At 59.5% G+C, this 24636-nt stretch overlaps 2 protein-coding genes across 3 annotated transcripts in view; one reads left to right on the forward strand and one right to left on the reverse strand.

The window, feature by feature from the left end:
* CIAPIN1 (cytokine induced apoptosis inhibitor 1) overlaps positions 1–24636 on the reverse strand; it is a 328736-nt gene that overhangs the window by 197196 nt on the left and 106904 nt on the right. The window lies entirely within an intron of this gene.
* ADGRG3 (adhesion G protein-coupled receptor G3) lies at positions 1859–19175 on the forward strand. Of its 2 annotated transcripts, none has more exons than XM_075995673.1 (12): positions 1859–1992; positions 5544–5697; positions 7925–8063; positions 9556–9702; positions 10456–10590; positions 11039–11078; positions 12632–12732; positions 12878–12990; positions 15315–15595; positions 15764–15857; positions 16991–17274; positions 18771–19175. In XM_075995673.1, the coding sequence occupies exons 1-12, from the start codon at positions 1914–1916 to the stop codon at positions 18881–18883; spliced, it is 1680 nt and encodes a 559-aa protein (XP_075851788.1). In that variant the 5' UTR covers positions 1859–1913; the 3' UTR covers positions 18884–19175. The 2 variants fall into 2 exon arrangements, with proteins under 2 accessions (XP_075851788.1, XP_075851789.1); XM_075995674.1 differs by having other exon boundaries at positions 15423–15595.

Below are 24636 nucleotides of genomic sequence, written 5' to 3' on the forward strand. Positions count from 1 at the left end.
CTGTCGGGCTGGGCAGGACAGGTGTGAGAACACGCTGGCAGCCAGGGCTACACTGGCAGCACCCTCTAAGAGGCACCAATGTGGCACCTTTGGGGACAGACAGGGGCCTCCGTGTGTGGGAACCTCCTGCCACCTGCTGTCCTCCTGATCTCCCCCCTACCCCAATTTCCGGTCCCCAGTGTCCTGATCGGCAGCCCAGTGGCATCAGAGCCAGGTCCCTCCTTACAGGCCTCTGGGTCTCTGCAGGGGGTCTCAGGTCCCCATTGCTGGGCTGGGCCTGGGGGGAGAGGTGAGGCCACTCCCCCATCCCCAAGGAGGGAGGGCAAGGACCAGCCCTGCCCCAGGCAGAGAGCCCTCCCCTCGGACAAATGCCCCTTCTTCTTGAGCATCTCGGTTCTGCCTGGTGGGGAGGGGTCTTGGTCGGGTCCTGCCTTCTCTGATCAGCCCTGCAGCGACTGGTGACAGCTCCTTGGCGCTCCTTTGATGGTCCTGATCACCCACCTCCTGCGCTGTGGGCTTTAGACCCCAGGGTCACCCTTGCCACCGGGCACGGCCAGGTCTGCGCCTGCAAGCACCCCCTGGCATGGGAAGTAGATTGGAGAGGCCAGAACACAAGCTGGGGACAGGAGGTGGCAGCAGGGGAAGCTACAGTTCTGTCTGCCCTGGGATGTGGGGGTCCCAGGGCTCTGTAAGTGGCTCCACGGGGACAGTCCCCGTCCCCGTGGGGTCTAGGAGGGGTGACTTTCAGAGAAGGGGCTGCAGGGAAAGGTAGCCTTCCTTCTGGCCCCACCTGACCCTTACCTGTCACCTTCCCAGCTGCCCTGATCCTGCCTCCCAGGTGGGCTGGGCGCTCTGCGACCCCTGGCCCCTTCCGCACAAACCGGCATGGTGAGCCCCTCTGCCGCTGGGGTCTAACGGCGGCCCGGCATGGCCGACCCGCCATTTCACCTCCCACTGCGGCGGGCGGCGGGGAGGGGAGGCGGGGCAGGCCCAGCGGTTCCGTCTGCCCGCCCCCCTTCCCTGCAGAGGAAGCTTCTGGGGCTCAGGAAGCCCTGGGCTGCGACCTGCTGCCCCACACCAGGTTCCCACCTGCCTCCCACCCCCGACAAGTGACCCCGACGTTCCCACCCCAGCCCTCCCAGGCCCAGAGGGCTCGGCCGGACCCGGGCCTGTCTGGACACCACGTGGGAGGCAGGGGAAACTGAGGCCAGCGGGGGCAGGCGGTCCCCAGTTGGACCCCAAGGCTAGCTCGGCCTCGTGGGCCTGAAGACGGTGCTGATGAGGACACACTGTCTTGGTGGCACGCCCTCCCCTCTGGTCCCCCAGGGGCCCAGCTCCGTGGGGCCGTGGGAGCCGGAGCGGAGTGGGCGGCCCTGCCCCAGCGGTGGCCAGCCGGGGCATGGGGACAACAGTTCCACAGTGCTGACGATCAGAAAGCGATAGCGGCACAGCCCATGCTGTCATCGGGGCCACAGGGCCAGCCAGTGCCCTGGCCCCACACCTCCAGCCCCTCAGGCCGGAGCCACCGTCCACGTCTGCGCCTCTGCCTAGAGCCAGGCTCTGTGCCCGGCCCTTTGCCGGTCTCGTCAAACCCCGACGCAGCCCACATCGCCATCTCTGCTTTACAGAAGGGAAACCGAGGTTCAGAGAGGCTGTGGGACCCCAGCCCCCCAGCACCCCCCACAGACCCTGGAGCACGCCCGGTGGGCGCAGCAGCTCCCCCTGCAGGTGGCCCCGCGGAGGGGTGAGGCTGGGAGCACTGCCGGTTCCCCACCCTCACCTTTCACAACCCCACCGATGGCGCCATGGAGCAGGAAGGGTGAGAAAGAGCACAGGAAGCGCGGGGCGGGCCGGGAGGGCTAGCTGGGGGACCTGGGCCTGGAGGCCAGACGGCCACAGGGCTCTGGCCAAGGATGGCGGCGCCCCGCGGCCTGGGGGCCCTGCTCCTGCTGCTCCTGCTGCTCCTGCTGCTGCTGCTGCTGCTGGCCTCAGGTGAGCAGGCCCTCGCCCCCGCTGCCAGGCCTGGGTGACCCCGCTCTGCGGAGGGCTGGGGCAGGGGGAGCCAGGGATGGGCTCAGGTGAGCAGGCCCTCGCCCCCGCTGCCAGGCCTGGGCGAGCCGCCCTGCCCTGCGGAGGGCTGGGGCAGGGGGAGCCAGGGACGGGCTCAGGGGCGGGAGGGGTGAGGAGTGGGGTGTCTGGGGTGTGTCCTCCTGGGAGTCTCCCCACCGCCTTGGCACCTCCCTAGCCTTGTCGCTCGGGGTCAGTGCGTCGTCCTGCCAAACCTCGGGCAGGGCCGGGTCTCAGGTCCCCTTTCAGCGCCGTGGGGACAGGGGCAGGACAAGAGTGTCCCCACTCCTCAACGGGGCTGTGGCGCCCTGGCAGGCCTGGCTCGGGGACGGGGCAGGCCCTGGACAAGCTGCTCTCCTCTCCCCACCTCGCCACACCGCCGGTGGTGCTCAGTGACAGGGCCCTCACCCCTCCCGCCCTCACCCCGGGTCTCACACTCACCGTGCAGAGCCTCCACAGAGGCAGCTGGGGACACCGGGCCTGACCCTCGCTGTCCCCTCTCCCAGGACAACCGCCCCGACCCCTTGCCCCCTGGCGGGCTGCAGCTACCCTCCCCACGCTCTGTGGTGTCTCAGCCGCCCCGACCCCTTGCCCCCTGTCGGGCCACAGCTGCCCTCCCCACACTCTGTCTCAGCCGCCCCCTCGGGCAGGGGACGTGTCCTTCTAGGCACCCCCACGCACAGCCTCTCGGGCTCCTGCCGTCCTGCCCTGACTCGGTGAGCGGCCTGGGCATCTCCCTGCGTGTCTGCCCTGCCTGTGGTCCCAACACTTCGGCCACGGGGATCGACCCCTTTGGGCTTCAAAGAACCCTCTTCTCTTCGCCTGTCGGGCGTGCCGGCCAAGTGCGAAGCTCGGTCCCTGGCTCTAGAAAGGGTGCAAACGGCAGTGCTGTCCTAGCGGCCTGGCCAGGGCCTGGTGCGGAGCAGGCCGCCCCATGGCGCTTGATGGATTAATTAACTTAGTAACCGAAGGCGGCGTCATTGGGTCTCACGGGCGTTGGAGGACCAGGCCCTTGCAGGCCTTTGCAGGGGACCACGTCCCCCCATGGTGACGACGTGGGAACTCTGGTTCGGGCAAAGCATCCGCTGTTTGGATGAGTGAGGAGCGTTGAGAGGTTCATGTGTAGCAGTAAGACTGTTTCCTCTGCGGATGTTTACGGGTTAGTCACCGTTTGCCCATTCATTCATTCCTTCCTTCCTTCCTTCATTCATTCATTCAGCATCGGTGGCTGCCTGCTGTGCCGGCCCTTGCCGCTACACCTGGCCCCTGCCCTCAAGGGCTCACAGCCTGGTGGAGCGGGGTGGGGACCCACGTGCAGGACCGGCAGTCAGGGCTGAGCAGGGGACAGAGGCGGTGGGGGCTTCCGTGAAGGGACACGTTTCAAGGGCACGGGCAGAGCGAGGGGAGCGAGGAGGGTGGTTGCGCGGCGGGCTGGCACCCGAGGGCTGCGCTCAGCACCCGGGCCTGCCGGGCACGGGAGGGGCCGTCCCCGGGATGCCTGGACCCAGGCTGCGGCCACCGGAGGGAAAGCCGGTCGCCTCCACTGCTGGTGACGGGCAGGGAGGGGCTGCAGGGGCCACGGGGGCGGGGCAGATGCCTGCGCTGCCCTCTGACCTCCAGCCCACTCCCCATCTGCTGCACCCAGACTGGGGGTTCACGGAGCCCGGGCTCTGGGGCAGAGCGTCTGGAGGTGGCGCCGTCCCACATACAGGTCTAGGTCGGGGGCTCCTTGTCTGGACTAAATGCTTCCAGCATCTTCGAAGAATAATCGTGCAAAGGATACTTATTTTCTCTGCACCCGGTGCTTGCTGCGAGCACTGAAATTCACAGCAGGCCGGGAGGGAGGCTCTGTCGTCCCCCAGCACGGTGCCACCTGCACCTGCACCTTTGGTGACCCGCTGGGCAGACAGCAGGGCTGGGAGGACCGAGGATGGCACCTCCCCTCAAGCTGACAATTCTCTCCCTCTTCCTCTCCTTTTCTCTCCTCCCCTCCCCTGTCCCCTCTATTTAAAAAGCAAACATGGACAATCCTGCAGACCCGCTCACCTACCCTTTGCCTTGTCCCGTGAAACGATGTATCACGACATCTTCACAATCTAACGGCAGTGTGAAGTTCCTTTGCCAGCTAATTAAAACAACGTGGCCATGTAGAGTAGATTATTATAAAGTCCACTCTAAAAGGTTATGTGTTGGCCGGGCGCGGTGGCTCACACCTGTAATCTTAGCACTCTGGGAGGCCGAGGCGGGAGGATCGCTCAAGGTCAGGAGTTCGAAACCAACCTGAGCAAGAGCGAGATCCCGTCTCTACTAAAATTAGAAAGAAATTAACTGGCCAACTAAAAATATATAGAAAAAATTAGCCGGGCATGGTGGCGCATGGCGGCGAGTAGTCCCAGCTACTTGGGAGGCTGAGGCAGGAGGATCGCTTGAGCCCAGGAGTTTGAGGTTGCTGTGAGCTAGGCTGATGCCATGGCACTCTATCCAGGGCAACAGAGTGAGACGCTGTCTCATAAAAAACAAACAACAACAAACAAAGCAAAGATATATACTCAAGAATCCTCATGGCTGATTATTAAAAAAAAAAAAACAAAAAACTCAAAACCTAAATTTCCACCAATAGGGAACCAGTTGAAAAACTTGTCACACTCATATAGTGGAATAGTATGCAACTATGTAAATTTGCATGACATGGAAATGACATAGGAAGCTCTTCAATATATTGCTAAGTGAGCCCATTCGTGCAAATTTAAAAATGATATGAATACTTGCATACACACAGAAAATTTCCAGAAGGTTATGCAACAAACTGTTAAAGGTGGTGAACTCTGGGTGTGGCCTGGAACCTGCAGGAAGTGGGACTTTTACTTTTAATTTTATGTCCTCATGCACAGTTTACATTTTTTTTTTTGAGACAGCGTCTCACTCTGTTGCCCAGGCTAGAGTGAGTGCCGTGGCGTCAGCCTAGCTCACAGCAACCTCAAACTCCTGGGCTCAAGCAATCCTCCTGCCTCAGCCTCCCGAGTAGCTGGGACTACAGGCATGCGCCACCATGCCCGGCTAATTTTTTCTATATATTTTTACTTGGCCAATTAATTTCTTTCTATTTTTAGTAGAGACGGGGTCTCGCTCTTGTTCAGGCTGGCGGCATGCGAGCAAGAGTTATAGCAGAAAGCCACAGCTGCAAGGGCTTTGGAAACTCTGATATGGAACAACTGTGAAAAGCCAGGCGGGCTCCCTGGAGGAGGTGGTAGAGGAGTAGTAGCACTAGCATATGAAGCTTTTATCTGCAGAACCATGTGCTGAACCTTTGGAGGCCCAGGAGGGTACGGGTGCAGCTGCGGTGCACAGTCAGCGTGATGGAGCTGGGACCGCAGCCCGCACCGCCAGGCTCTGGCGCTCCAGCTGCTGTCCCTGCTCCCCGCCCTCACTTCCTCCCCCGGCCCAGCCCACTCACACTGTCCGCGTCCCTCCCTTAGGTGAGGAACGGCACACGGAAAAGCCGAGAAATGTCTGCCTGGAGCACAACTATGAAGACTCTTATGACACCTTAAACTTGGGGGACAGGGCTGAGTGTTTCACCAAGTGTGGGTGGTCGGAGAGCGGCCCTTGCGACGTGGGGAACTTGCAGAGGTGAGGGGGGCCCTCCGAGCCGGAGCGGGAGCCTGGGGTTCCTGGGAGGGGGGCTGTTAGGAAGGGATGGGACCATCTGCCTCATGGCCCCAGAAATGCTGCCACTACCTCACCCTTCCACCTTGTTGTGTGACACCCCCTTCCCCCTGACCCAGCACCCTTCATCCCAGCAGGCAGGGCCCTACTGATCTAGGGTACAGAGATGCACCCGCCCGTGTCCCCGCCTTTGGGAGTTGCAGAGGGACATACACACACCCAAATGATGATGACTCCTGAGTGTGATCATACGGGAAAGGTGGGCGAGGTTCCACGCTAGCCCAGAGGAAGGAATTCTGCCAAGGCTTCACAGAAGAGGCAACCCATGAAAGGGCTTTGAAGGATGCATAGGAGTTTTCCAGTTGGATCCAAGAAATGGTGGAGGATACAGGCAGAAGAACTTTAGAGTAATGGGGGAGAACTTTAATGCTTTGAACTGTGAGGGCATAAGGTGCTGGGGGGTAGAGGAGACATGGGAGACGGGATGGGTGGGAATATTAGCAGGGACTAAGGTGGGAAAGATCCTGTAAGTTATACCAGTGGGGGAGGGGAATGGCATATTTTAAGCACAAGAAGAGTGTAGTCAACTTTTTATTTCAGAAAGATTGCTCGGCTTCAGGGAAGGCTACAGGGGTGGTCATGCAGGAAGGGACATGACAAGGCAGGGTGCAACTGCAGAGGTCTGGGTAAGATTTGGGGCCACCACCACCACCACCACCACCAGCCGGCATTACGTGCTTGGACAGGAGAAGTGGATCAGAGATGGTTTGATGTAGAATCCATAAGACCAAGAGACCAATTAGATGTGGGGTGACGGAGAAGGGGTTTAGAATATAACATCTTCAAAAATCATCTCCAGGCTGGGCGAGGTGGCTCACACCTGTAATACTAGCACTCTTGGAGGCCGAGGCAGGAGGATCTCTTGAGGTCAGGAGTTCGAGACCAGCCCAAGCAAAAGCGAGACCCGGTCTCTACTAAAAATAGAAAAATTAGCTGGTCATAGTGGCATGTGCCTGTAGTGCCAGCTACTCGGGAGGCTGAGGCAGGAGGATCGCTTGAACCCAGGAATTCGAGGTTGCTGTGAGCTAGGCTGACGCCACGGCACTCAAGCCCAGGTGACAGAGTGAGACCCCCTTCTCAAAAAAAAAAAAAAAAATGACATCTCCAAAAATATCTCTACCTCTCTGCCCTCCTCTCCCTTCTAATCAAAGTTGCCCAAAACTCTTCTGGGATACCCAGAAAAGCACCTAGCATTTAGTTGGTACTCGATTAGCATTTGTTGAAGGAAGGAATGAAACCCTGTGCTCTCAGGCATGGTGTTAGGATGGCAATCTGATTAAATGACATCATTTCAGTGGCCTAGAAATGCTCCCCTCTTTCCTGTCGCCACTCCGGGTGCTTCTCAGCAGCCAAAAGGTGCTGGGGGGCTCCTCTCTGTGCTGCCTGGGTATACACCCCAAAGAATTTAAACCAAGTCTTTGAACAAAAGCTTGTGCATGACTATTCATGAGCAGCACTTTTCACAATAACCGAGAAATGGAAAAGACCCATATGTCCACGCATGGATGAATGCATAACCAAAATACGGTGTATCCGTGCAATGAAATAACATCCATTCGTAAAAAGAAGTGAAATACTGACACGTGCTGCAGCATAGGTGAACTTTGGAAACATTGTGCTAAGTGAAAGAAACCAGACACAAAAGGCCTCATACTGGGTGATTCCGTCTGTATGAACTACCCAGATTATGCAAAATCGTAGGGACAGAAAGCAGACTCATGGGTGCGGGGGCTGGGGAAGGAGGGAGGGGGTGGCTGCTTCATGGGTCTCGGGTTTCCTTTTGGAGCGATGAAAAACGTTCTGGAACTAGACAGTGGTGATGGTTGCACGACATTGTCCATGTACTTGATGTCATTGAATTGTACACTTTAAAACGGCTAAAATGGTAAATTTCATGTTATGTGCATTTTACCGCAAAAAAAAAGGCAAACAGAGTCCTCAAAGGGGACCCTTGGCTGGAATCCCTCAGGACCAGCCTGGATGGCTCTTAAGCCACACTTCTTTCTTCCACAGTGACCTCAGGGTCTTTAATTTGATATTCCGGTCTGCCCTGTCACCCCAAGAGCCTGATGAATGAATGAATAGCTCAGCCTCCAGGCCCCTCCCCTCCCCCGTTGCCGGCCCCCTGCAGATACTGGCTGAACTACGAGGCCCACCTGGTGGAGAAGAGTGGGTCGGAGACAGTGGACATGCCTTTCGTGAAGGCTTTGATCCGGAACTTCAGAGCCGACACCGAGGAAGACCTACTCTTCTCTCTGCAGCCCGCGCAGGTGACGCGGTCTCCCACCCCTATTGGCTGGCTCCCACCCTGTTTCCCCTGGGCTCCTATTTCACAATCCTAAGGGAGTCAAGGCGGGTGCTTGGTGTCCATCGGACCTGACCCTGCCACGGCCCACTGGGCTGAGCTCTGCCGCCCCGCTAGTGGGCGCTCGCGAGTCAGCCGGGCGGGCGGGTCCTGCTCGTGGAGTATCGGGGCGCTGGGATGGACGCTCGGAGGACCCGGGTTCTGGCCCTGGACTTGCCACCACGTCCCTAGATGTCCTCCAGGAAACCCCTTCCCCTCGCTGGGCCCCGGAGTCCTCAGCTGTAAAATGAGCGCTAAGTATGTCCCAGTCTGCAATTCCCACGAGCTCGTCCACCCAGGGAACATGCCGGAAACAAACCAGGGAAGGGGCACACTTGGCAGCCACGGGCTCAACGGGCTGAGTCTGGATTCCAATCCTGGCTCTGCCCCTTACCAGCCATTGTGGTTGCAGGGAAATTACTCATCTGAGCCTCAGTTTCCCCATCTGTAAAATGGCGGAAGTGTTGCCCATTTTCAAGGGACTAAGGGGAGGAGCAAATGCCATCGCGTGTAGGGAACACTTGCTAGGATGAGGTCTCCGTAGCCGGCTCCGGCCTCCCTTAAGGAGGGACCCGGATGCTGGGCGTGCAGCAGGGGGGCGCACTGGGCATCGGCGAGGCACCTTTCGGTCTGTCTGGAACAGGAAGATGGGCAGGGCCTTTCTCACTTTCCCAGCCCTTTATTATGTCACGTAAGCAGCCGAGCCCTCTGCCCTGGTACCCACTGGCCCCGGAAAGCACCCACCAGTCCCTGTGACAGGGGTCTGGGCAGGGAGGGAGGAGGCAGCTCCGGCTCTGAGCGCCTCGTGTTCGAAGCCTTGGGGGCTCCGGAGCCCGGTGGGCGGGGCGGGCTGCAGCCGGGGAAGGGGGGGGGGACGAACAGGACCGGCTTCCACGACCACTGGAATTCAGTGCGATATTTTGACCACCGTTAGTTTTTTAAAAATTCGTCATTGTCGTTGGTGTTGGCGGGGTAGGCTCCCACGCTCGGTGAGGATTTGTGCGTCCTCCGTGCTTGCCCCGTTCTCTCCCTTCCCGGCTTCCTTCCTGGCGGCTTTACTCTTCCCATTTATTCCTGAGTCAGAAGCCAGACGCTGTCCCCTGTGTGAACGTGGGGGCGGGCAGGACCCTGGCCAGGAGCACTCGACAGCCACTGTCCAAGAACTGCCACAGGTGTCGCCCCTGCGCAGCCCGCCGAAGCCTGGCAGGTGCCCGAGCAGGCACAGGGGCGGCCCCGTCCCCACCAGGGTCGTAACTTGTCCTGGGCCACAGCAGAGCTGGCGCTGTGCCCCACGTGTCCTGCCTCCCAGAGCTGCCCCTCCACCCAGTGTGCCTCAGTTTCCCCTCCCGGCCGGGGGAGTGGCAGGCCCTGCATCGGGGGCTGGGTCAAGACGGGGACTGCCGGGTGTGCGGTTGCAGATTCCGAGGCAGGTGACAAAGGATGAGGATAAGCCCCCCGACAGAGTCCGACTTCCCAAGAGCCTTTTCGGAGCCCTGCCAGGCAACGGGTCCGTGGTCCGGCTGGCTGTCACTGTTCTGGACATCGGTCCGGGCAATATCTTCAAGGTGAGGAGAGGCCTGATGGGGACCCAGGGAAGCTCCAGGATGAGGGGCTAGGTGCTCCCGGGTCCCCTGCCCCAGCTTGAGCTCACTGGGGGGCCTGCTGGGGGGCCCGACGGGGGCGGAGGAGGTGTGAGCCTCTTCAGTGTTTCCAAAGCAGCCACAGTCACCGGGACCCTTCTCTCTGGGGCTGTGGGCTGCAGGCTCAGGCTGGTCATACACACACTCCCCTCACCAGTATTCTTTGGCCTGTACGGTACGTGTGTCCCAAGTGTGTGCATGTACCCTCATGTGTCCTTGTGCATGCACATACATGCACGTCCTTTTCCTGAACACACACAATCGCGTGTGCTCACGTGTGACCAAGTCCACATGGGCTCTTGCAAAGGTGTGTACCCGGTGTGTGCACCCAGAGCCGCAGCTCCACTTGTGTGCACACGCGTGCGCCTCTGCGTGCTGGCGCGTGCGCTGTAGGCACCCTCTGCCCTCCGTGCCTTGGGTGACCTCGGCCTGCGCCCCTCTAGGTAAGAGGGCAGGAGCTCCGGGGCTGGCAGAGAGGGCTGGCAGGTGCACAGCTTTGTGGCCAGGTGGCCTGGAGCACAGGCCCGGCTGGGCGCAGCGGGGCGGGAGACCGCAGGGAGCAGCAGGGAGAAGGCTGCCTATGGCCCAGCGGGTCCCTGGTGCCCTGGGCTCAGGCCCCCGCCAGGGTTGGCTTGGGACAGCCCCTCTGCAGCCTGGCCTCCCCGCCTCCACTCTCAGGGTCCCCGGCTCAGCCAGGACGATGGCAGCCGCGTGTTGAACAATCACCTGGTGGGCCTGAGTGTGGGCCACACGCCCGTCACCAGGCTGGCCGAGCCTCTGGAGATCGCCTTCTCCCACCAGCGTCTGAGCCCCGTGAGTCCCTGGCGCCACCTCGGGGCGGGCGGGCGAGTGGGCACACCCAGGCGTACGAGCACGCAGGGACACTGCACGCCTGTCCCCTGCCCTTCTGCATGCAGCCGGGAGCAGGGCCATACACACAACTGTGCCCAGAGACACATGCCCACCCTGCGCACACGTGTGCACGTGCCCCAGACACCCCCCACGCACCCGTCACAGAGGTGCGCGGAACCGCACCCCTCCCTGCACGCACACCGCATCCCTCCCCCCATGCGTGCTCGTGGGGACCTGCAGGCCCTGCCGCCCACAGCCCGCACCAGTCGAGCCCTCGCACGCACAGGTGACGTCCCTGTGCGGCCCACGGGAGCGAGCCCTGGGTTCTACCTAACACCCTCCCCTCCCCCGCCCGCTCCCTGCCTCCCCACCCCCATCCGCTTCCAACCTCCCCATTCTCTGCTTTCAGAACATGACTGTCACCTGTGTCTTCTGGGATGCCACTAAAGGTAGGGCCTGGAGGCCCTTTTCTGGGGTTAGATAGGTGGGGAGAGTAGGCTCCCTTGGGGGCGGGGCCGGTTGCACTGGCTGGGCTCCTCCCCTTCCCTCCCCTCCCCTCCCCTTCCCTCCCCTCCCCTTCCCTTCCTCTCCCCTCCCCTCCCCTTCCCTCCCCTCTCCTCTCCATGTTCCCCTCCCCTCCCCTCCCCTCCCCTCTCAATGTTCCCCTCCCTTCCCCTTCCCTTCCCTCTCCTCCCCTTCCCTACCTCCCCTCTCAATGTTCCCCTCCCCTCCCCTTCCCTCCCCTCCTTGGCCTCCTCCTTGTTCCCCTGGCCTCCTCCTTGTCCCCCTGGCCTCCTCCTTGTCCCCCTGGCCTCCTCCTTGTCCCCCTGGCCTCCTCCTTGTCCCCCTGGCCTCCTCCATGTTCCCCTGGCCTCCTCCTTGTTCCCTTGGCCTCCTCCTTGTCCCCCTGGCCTCCTCCTTGTCCCCCTGGCCTCCTCCTTGTTCCCCTGGCCTCCTCCATGTCCCCCTGGCCTCCTCCTTGTTCCCCTGGCCTCCTCCATGTCCCCCTGGCCTCCTCCTTGTCCCCCTGGCCTCCTCCTTGTCCCCCTGGCCTCCTCCATGTCCCCCTGGCCTCCTCCTTGACCCCCTGGCCTCCTCCTTGTTCCCCTGGCCTCCTCCATGTCCCCCTGGCCTCCTCCATGTCCCCCTGGCCTCCTCCTTGTTCTCCTGGCCTCCTCCATGTCCCCCTGGCCTCCTCCTTGTCCCCCTGGCCTCCTCCTTGTTCCCCTGGCCTCCTCCATGTCCCCCTGGCCTCCTCCATGTCCCCCTGGCCTCCTCCATGTCCCCATGGCCTGCTCCTTGTTCCCCTGGCCTCCTCCTTGTTCCCCTGGCCTCCTCCATGTCCCCCTGGCCTCCTCCTTGTCCCCCTGGCCTCCTCCATGTCTCCCTGGCCTCCTCCTTGTCCCCCTGGCCTCCTCCTTGTCCCCCTGGCCTCCTCCATGTCCCCCTGGCCTCCTCCTTGTCCCCCTGGCCTCCTCCATGTCCCCATGGCCTGCTCCTTGTTCCCCTGGCCTCCTCCTTGTCCCCCTGGCCTCCTCCATGTCCCCCTGGCCTCCTCCATGTCTCCCTGGCCTCCTCCATGTCCCCCTGGCCTCCTCCTTGTCCCCCTGGCCTCCTCCATGTCCCCCTGGCCTCCTCCATGTCCCCCTGGCCTCCTCCATGTCTCCCTGGCCTCCTCCTTGTCCCCCTGGCCTCCTCCTTGTCCCCCTGGCCTCCTCCATGTCCCCCTGGCCTCCTCCTTGTCCCCCTGGCCTCCTCCTTGTCCCCCTGGCCTCCTCCATGTCCCCCTGGCCTCCTCCTTGACCCCCTGGCCTCCTCCTTGTTCCCCTGGCCTCCTCCATGTCCCCCTGGCCTCCTCCATGTCCCCCTGGCCTCCTCCTTGTTCTCCTGGCCTCCTCCATGTCCCCCTGGCCTCCTCCTTGTCCCCCTGGCCTCCTCCTTGTCCCCTGGCCTCCTCCATGTCCCCCTGGCCTCCTCCATGTCCCCCTGGCCTCCTCTGCAGGGCCAACTGGAGACTGGTCTTCCAAGGGCTGCTCCACGGAGCCCGGAGCCAAGGGGACCGTCTGCCGCTGTGACCACCTGACCTTCTTCGCCCTGCTGCTGGTAACGGCCCACTCCACTCTGACCCCACAGTCCCGGAGGCTTCCAGCTCCTGCCCCGGGGCGGGGGCGGCCTGGAGAGCCCAGGGCCTTTGGGGTGGTGGGCCTGGCCTGCAGCTGATCTGGTCCGGGTTCGGGGTTGCCCACAGAGGCCCGTCTTGGACCAGGCCACAGCGAAGGCCCTCAAGCACATCTCCTGGGCGGGCTGCGGAGTCTCCATGGTCTTCCTGGCCTTCACCATTGGCCTCTACGTCGCCCTGAGGTGAGTGACCTCCCACCTCGCCCCACATCTGCCTCCTGCCCTCGAGGAGGCAGCAGGACAGGGTGGAAAGCACCTTGGTGTGTGGCCTTTCACCGATGTCCTCTGCACCCCTCGACTCCTCCCCTGCAGTCAGGTGGGGGTGGCGGCGTCGGGAACACTTCAGGGGCGAGGGCAGAAACCCAGCTCGAATCGGCTTAAACATAACAGGGAACGTGTGGTCCGCGTAAGTGAAAACCTCAAGGCACATGGACTTCAGGCAAGGTTAGACCCAGGGCCCCAAGATATCCCAGGACTTGGTCTCCCTCGGCCTCTCGTGGCTTTGCTTGGCCTTGATGGTCACATCGGGCAGCCCCTCCCCTTCCGGGGGGCCCTGGGGGCTCTGGGCTTGCATGGCAGCTCTGCAGCTGCTCAGGCAGAAACTGAAGCAGTCTCCTCTTTGCAAGCATGCTAAACTCTATCCCAGAATGGAGGGTTTTAAAAAAACATTTTGTCTTGAAATAATTACAGATAGAAAATTGCAAAAATAGTGCAGAGTCATGTTGTCCCCTCCCCCAGCTCTCCCCAGCAGAGACGCTTCTATAACTGTAGGGTAGTGTCAAAGCCAGGAAACTGGCGGGGCAGCACTGTGGACAGGAGTGCAGACCTTGTTCAGTGTTCACCGTATTTTACATACGTGTGTGTGTGTGTGTGTGTGTGTGTGTGTGTGCGTATTAACTTCTGCAATTGTGTCCCATGCACATAGCAGAGTTGACTTTTATGGCCTAACCTGGCCCATGTGCCATGCCTGACGGGGGCCCTGTGGCCAAGGGAGGGGCTACACTGACCAGCCGGGCCAGGCCACGTGTCTGCTGTTGCGTTTGCGCTAACAAAGGGGCCGGGCTTGGTGGCTCACGCCTGTAATCCTAGCACTCTGGGAGGCCAAGTCGGGAGGATCGCTCGAGGTCAGGAGTTGGAAACAAAGCACCAACTGCCACCGCCACCTGCCTCCAAGCGTCACGGTTGAGAGTGGGGAAGGGTGTTATTACTCAGGGAAACTTGGGGCTCTTTCCAGCAGCGGGGGAGCGGGTGTGCGGCAGGCAGGAACAGCAGAGAGCACTGCAGCCTCGCTCGCCTGGGCTCAGGCCATGGATAAGGGACCCTCGGGACTGCCAGCTTGAAGGAGCCCGGGGATCGGCCCCTGCCCCGGCCTGCCCCGTCACCGCCTCCTAGAGGTGTCTTGCCCAGCAGCCCCTGGGCCTCCTGCCCTCCGTCCAGGGCTGTCCTCTGTCCCCTCCACATGCCTCTGTGCCTCCGTCACCATCTGAGGTGGGCTGCAGCCCCCACGAGCCCCACCCCCCCCATCAGGGACCAACCCGTGAGGGTAAGTGGGGCCACCCCACTCCACACCCCAAGCCCCAGGACACAGCCCCGATCCCCAACAAGCCGAGCAGGACTTGCCAGTAGGCCGAGTGGTTGGACCCTGTGAGCTGGGCTTGGAGTTGTCACCAGCTCCCAAGGGTGGGGCCTGGCATCTCGGGTGGTGGGGATATTATCCCTTATGTCCCCTCCAGGCAGCCTGGGTTCCTATCCCTTGGGTGAGAGCCTTTGGGTCTGATTTGCTAAGAATTCAGAGTGGGGACTGCACAGAGAGGGAGGGGAGCCTGGGAGAGCACTGGGCAAGGAGTCTGGAGCCAGGGTTGGAGCCCCTGCCCAGCCCTGTGACTCTGTGAGGGTCCCTGTCCTCCTATGAGCCTCCCTGTCCCTACTACACACACCCCTCTGTGCATGCCTCACGCACGCACCTGTCTGTCTGTCCCCGCAGCCGGGATTCCACAGCCCCGCCACTGTCAGGCTGAGCTCACAGCGTGGGTGGGGACATGATGGGGCAGGGCAGAGAGTGACACGGCACTGTCAGAAGCTCCCAAATCAGCCCGGGCTGAGGCCATTCAGAGACAGCCTCCCCAGAAGGAAACATCCAAGCGGGGTTTTGCAGGCAGAGCAGGAGTCCGGCAGAGAAGGCGGGAGGAGCAGGGAAAGGCATTGAGGGCAGAGGGAAGAGCTCGGTGGAGTCCGGGAGGTGTGCGGAAGCAGGATGCATCCGGGGACTTGCACGGCACGCAGACTGGCCGCTGCATGGAGGCAAGGCCTGAGGCTGCGGATCCCGGTGGGCGGGCCGTGAGAAGGCTCCTGGACTTGAACCTGAGGATGCTCACGCTCTGGCTGCTGGCAGGGTGGGAGCTGGAGGGTCAGGCAGGAGCTGGCAGGGGCATGGAGAGCCACAGGCTGGCGGGGCGGACAGGCCTGGGTGCCCCGTGGGAGCTGTGGCCTCTCATTTCTCGCCCCAGACTGTCTCGGCAGAGGTTCAAGTCCGAAGACGCCCCCAAGATCCACGTGTCCCTGAGTGCTAGCCTGTTCCTCCTGAACCTAGTCTTCTTTGTCAACTTGGAGAGCAGCTCGAAGGTGTCCGATGCCACCTGCGGGGCCCGGGGTGCCGTCATGCACTACTTCCTGCTCTGCGTCTTCACCTGGATGGGCCTGGAGGCCTTCCACCTGTACCTGCTGGTCATCAAGGTCTTCAACACCTATTTCGGGCACTACTTCCTGAAGCTGAGCCTGGTGGGCTGGGGTAGGTGCTGGCAGCGGGCAGAGGGGACAGCGGCCCCGAGGGTGCGGACAGGGAGACCGCCTCAGGGACGGAGAAGGGGCCCCGGGGCTCGGGGGATGGCAGCTGGACCGATGTGGAGGAGCACGTGCCCAGGGAGCCCGCGATGCCATATCTCGTCCCTGGCGCCAGGCCTGCCTGCCCTGATCGTCGTCGGCGCCGGGAGTGCCAACAGCTACGGCCTCTACGCCATCCGCGACCTGGAGAACCGTACCTCGCTCGAGCTGTGAGTGGCGGCTGGGGCGCAGGGGAGGTAGCGAGTTCCTGGCCTCACGTGTCGGGGCCGGAGGGAGGTGGGGACAGGAGGGAGTCCCAGGAAGGGAGACCAAGTATGTCAAGGCCAGATCCTCAGATGCAGCCGGCTCATGGCACAGAGGGGTAAACTGAGGCCTGGAGAGCGGAAGTGAAATGAGAGAGGTAGCCGGAGAAGGGAGAAGACCTGGATCCAGAGGCGGGATGCCTTACTCTCGACAGGGCCAACTCTCGCCCACGTGGCACCTTTGGGCCAGGTGGAAAAGGTTGTCCCCTGCCCACCCCAGGTGCTCGGCCTGGTGAGTGGGGGACACGCTGCACTTCAGCCCCCACCTGCCCCTCCACCAGGTGCCCTGTGTAGGCCACACCTGCCCAGTGGTTCCAGCAGCCCTGGGTCTAGCCCCAGCTCTGCCCTTGACCGCTATGTGTGTGTGACTTTGGCAAGCCCATCCTCTTCCAGGGCCTCAGTCTCCTCATCTGCACAATGGGGGTGCTGAGCGACAGGCTCCCTCAGGCCTCCTGCCCTGCAGTGCAGGGGAGTAGTGGAGCTGAGCTGAGCCTCCAGACCCCACCCGGTGATCTCCCAGGGTGCCCGCCACTGTCCCCTTGGCTCTGTGCTTAGAGGGGCTGGCAGGGCCTTGGGCCTGTCCCCAGAGCCCCTAAAGCAGGGGCCACGGGAGCCTGGGAGGTAACATAAGTGCACGCGGTGGGCCAGGTGGGGACGGTGGTGGGCGGGCAGTCACAGGCCCATCTGATGGGCAGCCCGGGCGTGCACAGAGCTGCCCGGGGGACGGTTGAGTAAGAGGAGCACAAATCTGGACCGGCGTGCCAAGTCTCCCGATTTTGAAGGGTGGGCCAGCCACTAATTCAGTTTGTTCACAGCATAATGTGGAGCAAGTGAATCATGTCCAGGGTCTCTCTGGCCCCGTTGCAGCACGAGTCTGAAGAGGCCGCAGACCAGAGGCTGTCATGGCCCCTGCCTAGCAGGAGCGCAGGGGACGGAGGGGCAGAAATGGGAGGAGGTCACGAAGGGTCACCTGGGGGACTCTGTGGGGCGTGCTGGTCGGGGTCCCTGTCTCAGTCCCACCGGCCACCCACCTCCTCCAGGTGCTGGTTCCGGGACGGGACAGCCGTCCATGCCCTCTACGTCACCGTCCACGGCTACTTCTTCAGCACTTTCCTCTTCAGCGCCGTGGTCCTGGCCCTGGTGGCCTGGAAGATCTTCACCCTGTCGAGCGCCACGGCGGGCAAGGAGCGGGGGCAGAACCGGAAAGGGGTGCTCACGGTGCTGGGTCTCTCGAGCCTGGTGGGCGCGACGTGGGGGCTGGCGGTCCTCACGCCCCTGGGCCTGTCCACCGTCTACGCCTTCACGCTGCTCAACTCGCTGCAAGGTGAGGCGGGCGGTTTGCAGGAAACAGGGTCCCCCCGGGCCGGCCAGGCCGAGGGTGCGGATGTGAAACATCCGGGGCTCCCTCAGGGATCCCAGGCAGCTCGGGCGGCTGTGTTCATGACAGATGCCACCAGGACCGGGAAAAGCCACCCAAACCATAGCAGATCCCTGCCCCATCTTTCTCTCTGGAGCTGTGTGTGTCTCCATCTAGCCGTGGAAGCTCCCTTGTTCTTTCCCTGCTTGCCTGTCACTCCCCAGACCCCCAGTGGCCGCCCACCAGGGCCACCTTCCCCCTACGTGAACTTCCAAGTCAGGTGCCCCTCTCTGGTCCCATCAGCTGTGACCAGGAGTCAAGGTCAGGTGATGTGATGTCCACATGGCACTGACGGAGCCTCCAAGGAGCTGTGGAAGCAGAAGGGAGTGATCGCTATGGCTGTCACCTGCCCCCACAGGGCCCTGCCTCTGAGGCCCCAGCAAAGGGGGAGGGGCCCAGGGCATGGGTCACACTTTCCTCTCTATTGGCTCCTCACACCCCATTCACATGCACGGCGCAAAGAGGTGTCACAGCCTGCCTGTGAGTTTAATGGCCAAGAACTGAGTGACAAGGCTCAGGCCACCCAGGGGAGTCTAGGAACCCAGGCATCCTAGATACAGTGGGTGCAGGGCCCCAGGAGACTGGGCAGCTTAGTGGTTGGGGCCAGGCAGCCCAGGGCCCAAACCCCAGCTCCTTCCATCCTCACTCTAAAGTCCAGATCACCCCAGTACTTAGCTCACCAGATTTCACGATGAATAACTGTGTTAAGGCACGTGTGCACCAGCATTCTTCCATATGTGGGAAGTATATTAATAACAATAGAAATCATTACTGTTAGACCATCTGAGACTGTCCCCAGCTGAAGAGTCCATGCCTGGAACATCCCAGGGATTATAAGCGCTGGGGAGAGATACACCTTGAAATTATAGATTGTATCTCTGGTCTTTCAGAGGTTGCCTGAATATTTAAGCCTGCACACTTCACTCCGAGTTAAGTTCCAACTGAGCCTGAGTTATTCAGTATTTCTATCTTCCTCCTAAACACAGCAGAGCCCTTGATACACTTCTACTGCCCATTGAACTCTTTGCAGTATTTTTATTGTTACGTAGAGTTCTAGTTATACATTCTCCTGAAACACACACAAAGGTTTTATTTCTCAGTCACTCTCTGTACTTACTGGAATTTCTTGTACTCCATACTTTCCCTCTTCTTCTTGCTGAAGCGCATCCTGCAGTAACCCTCTATAGAGGTGGTGGTGGTGGTGGTTTTGTGTGTCAGAAATTTCCTTTATTTTACTTTTCTGTGATAGATGTCTGTATATATTTTACTGCAAGATCTCTGTTTTTCATTTCCAAGATTTCTGTTTGGTTCTCTTGCAGGGGTAGGTTTCATTTGTGCCTGACTTTTTCAGGAGCACTTGAGCGGCGGTTACCGTGAGCCATTTCTCCTCTCCTCCCCGACAGGTGTCTTCATCTTCTGCTGGTTTGCCACCCTCTACTTCCCAGGCCAGAGCTCCACGGCCTCCTCCTCCGGCACTGGCCGAGTGGACCGGGCCCAGTCCACGTCTCACGAGTAGGACGGCCCAGCCCTGCGCCTGGACTCAGCTCTGACGCTCTGCGGGGCCTTGGGCGGCTCCCTGCCTCCCTCGGGGCCTTGCTTTCCTTCTCTGAGCAGTGTGGCTGGGGAGGGAGGAGATGGTGACCAGGTTGGACCACATGGCCTCAGAGGTCTGTTCCAGATCTTTCCATGGGTCCGGGAGCCCACACACGCGGGTTTGCAGCAGTCTGAAATCCCTGTAGTCGTGACGCCCCCCCGCCAGCAAAGCGCGACATCTTCACCCCCACGTCTGCCCCAGTAGCGAAGCCGCTCTTCCACCCGTCACCCGCCTTCTGGTCTCAGCGAGGGCCTGAGCCCAGAGCCGGGGTCTGCCGTCGGTGCAGCCCCCGGGGGAGCCCCAGCCTCTCCCCTCCCTCTCTAGTCACTGCCCTCCCACACCGCCCACTGCCTGTACTCTCCAGGGGCGTTCAGGGGGTCATCGTCCCCTCCGGCACTGGGGGCAGCCTGCCCCTGGTTTCTGCCCATCCCCTCAGAGCCCGCCCTCGCGGAAGAGACCCCTCCGTTCGGAGTGCCGCCAGCCCCCAGGTGCCTGGGGACGCTGACTCTTCGCCTCCAGCGAGACCTCACTGCCCGCTCTGACTGCCACGTGGGCGGCCCAGCCTCTGACCTGCTGTCCTCGTGGAGGGAGAACGCACATGGTCCTGGGGGGTGGGGCAAGGGGCGAGGTGGGGGGGGCTCTCGGAGCAGAGGACGGGCATTTCTGCCAGAGTCTGAGCTCGGACAGAGCAGGGACCTGGATGTCCCCACCCGCCGTCCCAGCCCGGCCAAGTGCAGGCCCTGCACCCGGCACGCACGCCCTGAATAAATATCTGCTGGCGAATGAATGGCTGTCTGAGCTTGGCCCCACCTGGCAGGGCCCCCAACCAAGGGAGTGTCCCCAGCCAGACCCGGGTTGGGCACGGCGCTTCCAGCCGAGGGGCCTCCGTGTCCCAACTCGCCGGGGCCTCACCCCACAAGCTCAGCCTTGACTTACCCACCACGCTCCCTTCCCAGCCCCCCACCCCTTTCCAGCTTTCCAGGGTGCCTAGTGGACTGTCGAGCACTTTCCACAGGAGGGGAGTTATGTGATCGTTGGACCCTCCCCGCCAGCCCCCAAAGTGGTGGTCTCAGCCCCCCCCAGACGCCAGCGCCGAGGCTGGAGTGGGTGCTCCCCGCTTCGCCCCCACCCCCCACGAACAGTCGGAAGACAGGAAGGAGGGCCTTGGCTTTCTCCCTGGAAAGGAAACCTGGGGTGTGGACATTGCATCAGTTGAGCCACGTGACCAGTTTTGTGGACAGACATGGTACGTTCGGTGGCTTATCTTCACAGACATCTGTCTATCTTCACAGACATCTGTCTCTGCCAAAGGCCCTGTTCCCCTTTCTCCAAGTCCAGCGTTAGCGACCCGAGTAACAGTGGCCCCCCTGGCCAACAGGCCCAGGTTTAAATCCTGGCGGTGCTACTTAGATGCTCAGTTTCCCCTTCCATGAAATGGGGGTTATAAAGTCCTTGTGTCATCCTGACAGCATTAAGTGAAATGATGAAAATAAAGTGCCCAGCACTGACTCGGCAGCAGCTCGCTGGCTCTTGAGTCCCTCTTGGTTTAAAGCAAGACCAGTAGAAGGTGCTGGAATGAGGAAAGGGAGGCCCAGACAGGCCCAGCGACCTGCCCAGCCAAGGCCACCCTGCGAGCTGGGCTGTAGCTACGGCTGGACCTCCCTGGGTTGTGGACTTCTCATCCTTCCAGAGCATTCCCTGGGTTCAGGAATTATCACCTGGTCCCCACCCCAGTCTCAAGGGAAACCCTGGGCGGGAGCTCCCCCAGACTGCTCGGTGGCTGCAGGGCCACAGCCCCCGACTGGGGGGGGTGTCCTGGCACCATTGCCGAGCACAGACGGCAGGTGTGGCCAACATGGGGGTGCTCGCCTTTCCCAGCTGGCTCTTCACCCCAGGGCCAGGCAGGGGCTGAGGGGCTGGGGTTCCGCACTGCCTAGCGTCACTCAAAAAGCAGTTCCAAGTGCCACGCTGAGCACCTGTGCTAAGGCCAAGAGCGGCTATGGCAACAATACACCCCAAAGCCTGGAGCAGGTGGACATTGAATAGCAATAAGAGCAACCTAGGAGGTGTGACATCACCATGGTTAAGAATGCAGACCCCAGGCCGGGGCGCCGTGGCTCACGCCTGTAATCCTAACACTCTGGGAGGCCGAGGCGGGTGGATTGCTCGAGGTCAGGAGTTCGAAACCAGCCTGAGCAAGAGCGAGACCCCGTCTCTACTATAAATAGAAAGAAATTAATTGGCCAACTCATATATATAGAAAAAATTAGCCGGGCATGGTGGTGCATGCCTGTAGTCCCAGCTACTCTAGAGGCTGAGGCAGGAGGATCGCTTGAGCCCAGGAGTTTGAGGTTGCTGTGAGCTAGGCTGACTCCACGGCACTCACTCTAGCCTGGGCAACAAAGCAAGACTCTGTCTCAAAAAAAAAAAAAAAAAAAAGAATGCAAACCCCTTCCTGCTCCGAGTCCTGCCTCTGCAGCTTGCCTGGGGCAAATTGCTCACCCACTGAGTGGAGTAGGGATGGCAGTAATGGCCCTCTGGGACAGAGGAAGGACATGAATAAATGAGTTAATGACTGCAGGGACTGCCCGGTGCCTGGCCCGCCTGGCACAGCGGGACTGTGACTGAGCCAGAGCGTTGCCTTGGCCATTGGCTTGTCAGGCCCTGGGCACAGGGGTCGTCCGTGAGCTGCAAGAAGGTCCCTTCTACCAGGGCTCCTGCCTGGTTCTCTGTTCTGCCCACATGCCTTCATTCCTGGTTATTTTTTCATTACAGTGTAACAAATATGCAGACAGACAACTTAAATATGGAAAGACATGAATCCTTTACTCACTAATGAATTAGTTCAATGCAATTCCAATAAAGATTCTGATTGATTTTATTTTTTAGATTCTCCAAAAACCTATTCTAAAATGTATATAGAAGAAAATAGGGCTCAAATAGCTAAGTCAACATTTGTGGGTTTTTTTTCCGGTGAAAAACTGCACAACAGAAGTGATTTTATCTAGTACAGTTCCGAGGTAGAAAAAGTGGAGCAGGCGGGGCCTTGCACCGTTCCCTCCCCCATGGGGAGGTGGCGGTAGTGGCCCTTATACAATCATAGTAAATTGGCAGAAGAGAAACAACAGATTCCTGGCGGGAGGGGGCTAAGTCAACCTTAATGAAACAGGGCATAGAAGGAAGACTTGACCTCCAGATACAAAGATGTTACAAAGCCAGAGTGGTAAATGCCTAGTGGAGTCTGTGCAGGGATAGGAAAGAAGATCAGTGGAACAGAACAGAGCGCTCAGAGGCAGACTCAAGTACATCTGAATTAAGGCGACTTAACTCATGATGAGGGGCAAGTGGTGTGATGATGGCGTTGGAAAATTGGCTCATTATACGGAGAAAAAGTAAAGCAAGATCTTCGCTCACCCACCATGCAGAGGTGGGCTCCCGTGGATTAAGGTTCTCAGTGGGGAAGCGAAACTATAAAGTCCATGTAGGAAAATATTTTTGTGACCCAGAGGGAAGGAAGAACTTCTCAAACCAAAATGCACAAGCACAAAACACATCAGACAAAAAACTGACACATTTAATCACATCACCATTGAGGCCTTCTGTTTAATGAAGGGCACCCCGGACAGTGTTAACAGGCATGTAACAGAATGGGGGATGGTATTGGCAACATGTAAAACCAGAGGTTAACATCTGGAAGGCCTGCAAATCAAATAAAGGTATTTTCCCGATAAGGAAAAATGGGCTGAGGTTTTAAATACTCAATTTCAGAGGAGGAAACACCTAACACTCACACGTTGGCATGAGAAGACATATTTAAAATTGTTAGTCATCTGGGGGATGGTCATGCTGGAAACTCAGACTTGTGGAGGGAGGAAGGGAAAGGGCATTTATTGAAACCTTAAAATGTGTACCCCCATAATATGCCAAAATAAAAAAAAGATTAAAAAAATAAAAATAAAATTGTTAGTAATCAGAGCGATGAACATGGAAATGACAACGAGATCTCACCGTAGACCTGTCCCACTGACAGACATTAGGAACCCAGAATGCCAAATGGCAGGGACGAGGACACTAGGGTCCCTTGGACATTGCAGGGATGGGGGAGCGTCTACACTGTTTTAGCTCTCGGGAGACAAACTCGGTCCCGTAGCTAGCAGGCAGTCCTGCTCCTGTTGTTCATCCCAGAGAAATATTCTTGCAGGTCTAGACCCTTCTAGACCATGTCATGGCCGTGTGACATGCTCATGGCCCCGTAGCCAACAGCATGAGCAGCACTGTGGTGGAAGGGAGCTGGTGGCCAATCTGAGTGTCCTGTCCAGCCCAACCCGTGGCTGTAGTTGCCCCCAAAGCAGCTGCAGGGGCGTTTCCCCAGGGGCCAGCCTCGAACTGTCCCCCAGCTGGGGCCTGCTGGAATAGCACAGAAGCCCAGTCCAAAGCATCTGTTAGCCCAACTCACACACGGAGGGCTGTAGTGGTCTCATGACATGGAAAAGGCAGATACTCACGGTGGCTCACGCCTGTAATCCTCGCTCTCTGGGAGGCCGAGGCGGGCGGATTGCTCGAGGTCAGGAGTTCGAAACCAGCCTGAGCAAGAGCGAGACCCTGTCTCTACTATAAATAGAAAGAAATTAATTGGCCAACTAATATATACAGAAAAAACTAGCTGGGCATGGTGGCGCATGCCTGTAGTCCCAGCCACTCGGGAGGCTGAGGCAGGAGGATCGCTTGAGCCCAGGAGATTGAGGTTGCTGTGAGCTAGGCTGACGCCACGGCACTCACTCTAGCCTGGGCAACAAAGCGAGACTCTGTCTCAAAAAAAAAAAAAAGAAGAAAGAAAGAAGGAAGGAAGGAAGGAAGGAAGGAAGGAAGGAAGGAAGGAAGGAAGGAAGGAAGGAAGGAAGGAAGGAAGGAAGGAAGGAAGAAAGAAAGAAAGAAAGAAAGAAAGAAAGAAAGAAAAGGCAGATACCCTACCCAGGTCTGTCCGGGGCTCAGGGCGTGGAGTTTATACGAGGGCTTAGGGAATCTGGCTCAGGGCAGGGGACAGTTTCTACGTGTTTGATTTTTCCGGGTTTCGAGTAACAACCAGGACAACTTTACCAGTGCCTGGGCGTGGTCAAGGCCCCCCTTGAACACTTGGACACTGAGTGTCGTCACCGAAGGGCGGAGAGGTACTTAGTGTGGACCGACAGCAACACGATGGGTCTTAAAAGCACCGCCCGCAGCGAGACTATAAGGACCAGAAAGAGATAGTAACGCAGTATCATTTACATGTATTTAAAATATCAGCATGGAAAACAATACTGATTTAGGAAAAAATACATACATCAGAATGGTTGCCTGTAGGAGGTGGCAGTGAGAGTGGCTGTAGGGGGGAAATGAAATAAATAAATGTGTAAAGGGAATGAAATATTGCACAGGGAGAAAAATGTGCAGCCTGTCCTGCACCCTGCAATCCCAACATAGCTCCTGCCTTCCTTTACCTTCTTCCCTCCCTGCCTTCACCCCTGCAAATTCCCCACGGAAGTGATCACAGGCTGCCTCGTGCCGAGACTGATGTTCACATGCGTCTCTCTCACGAGCTTTCCCCCAGTCTAATTTACCCTCCAGACTTTATTTTTCATGGCAGCATAATATTCCAACCGGAAGGGGAAGAGCAATCTTTGTTATTGGGAATT

Source organism: Microcebus murinus, chromosome 20 (assembly GCF_040939455.1).
Source record: "Microcebus murinus isolate Inina chromosome 20, M.murinus_Inina_mat1.0, whole genome shotgun sequence".
NCBI lineage: Eukaryota > Metazoa > Chordata > Mammalia > Primates > Cheirogaleidae > Microcebus > Microcebus murinus.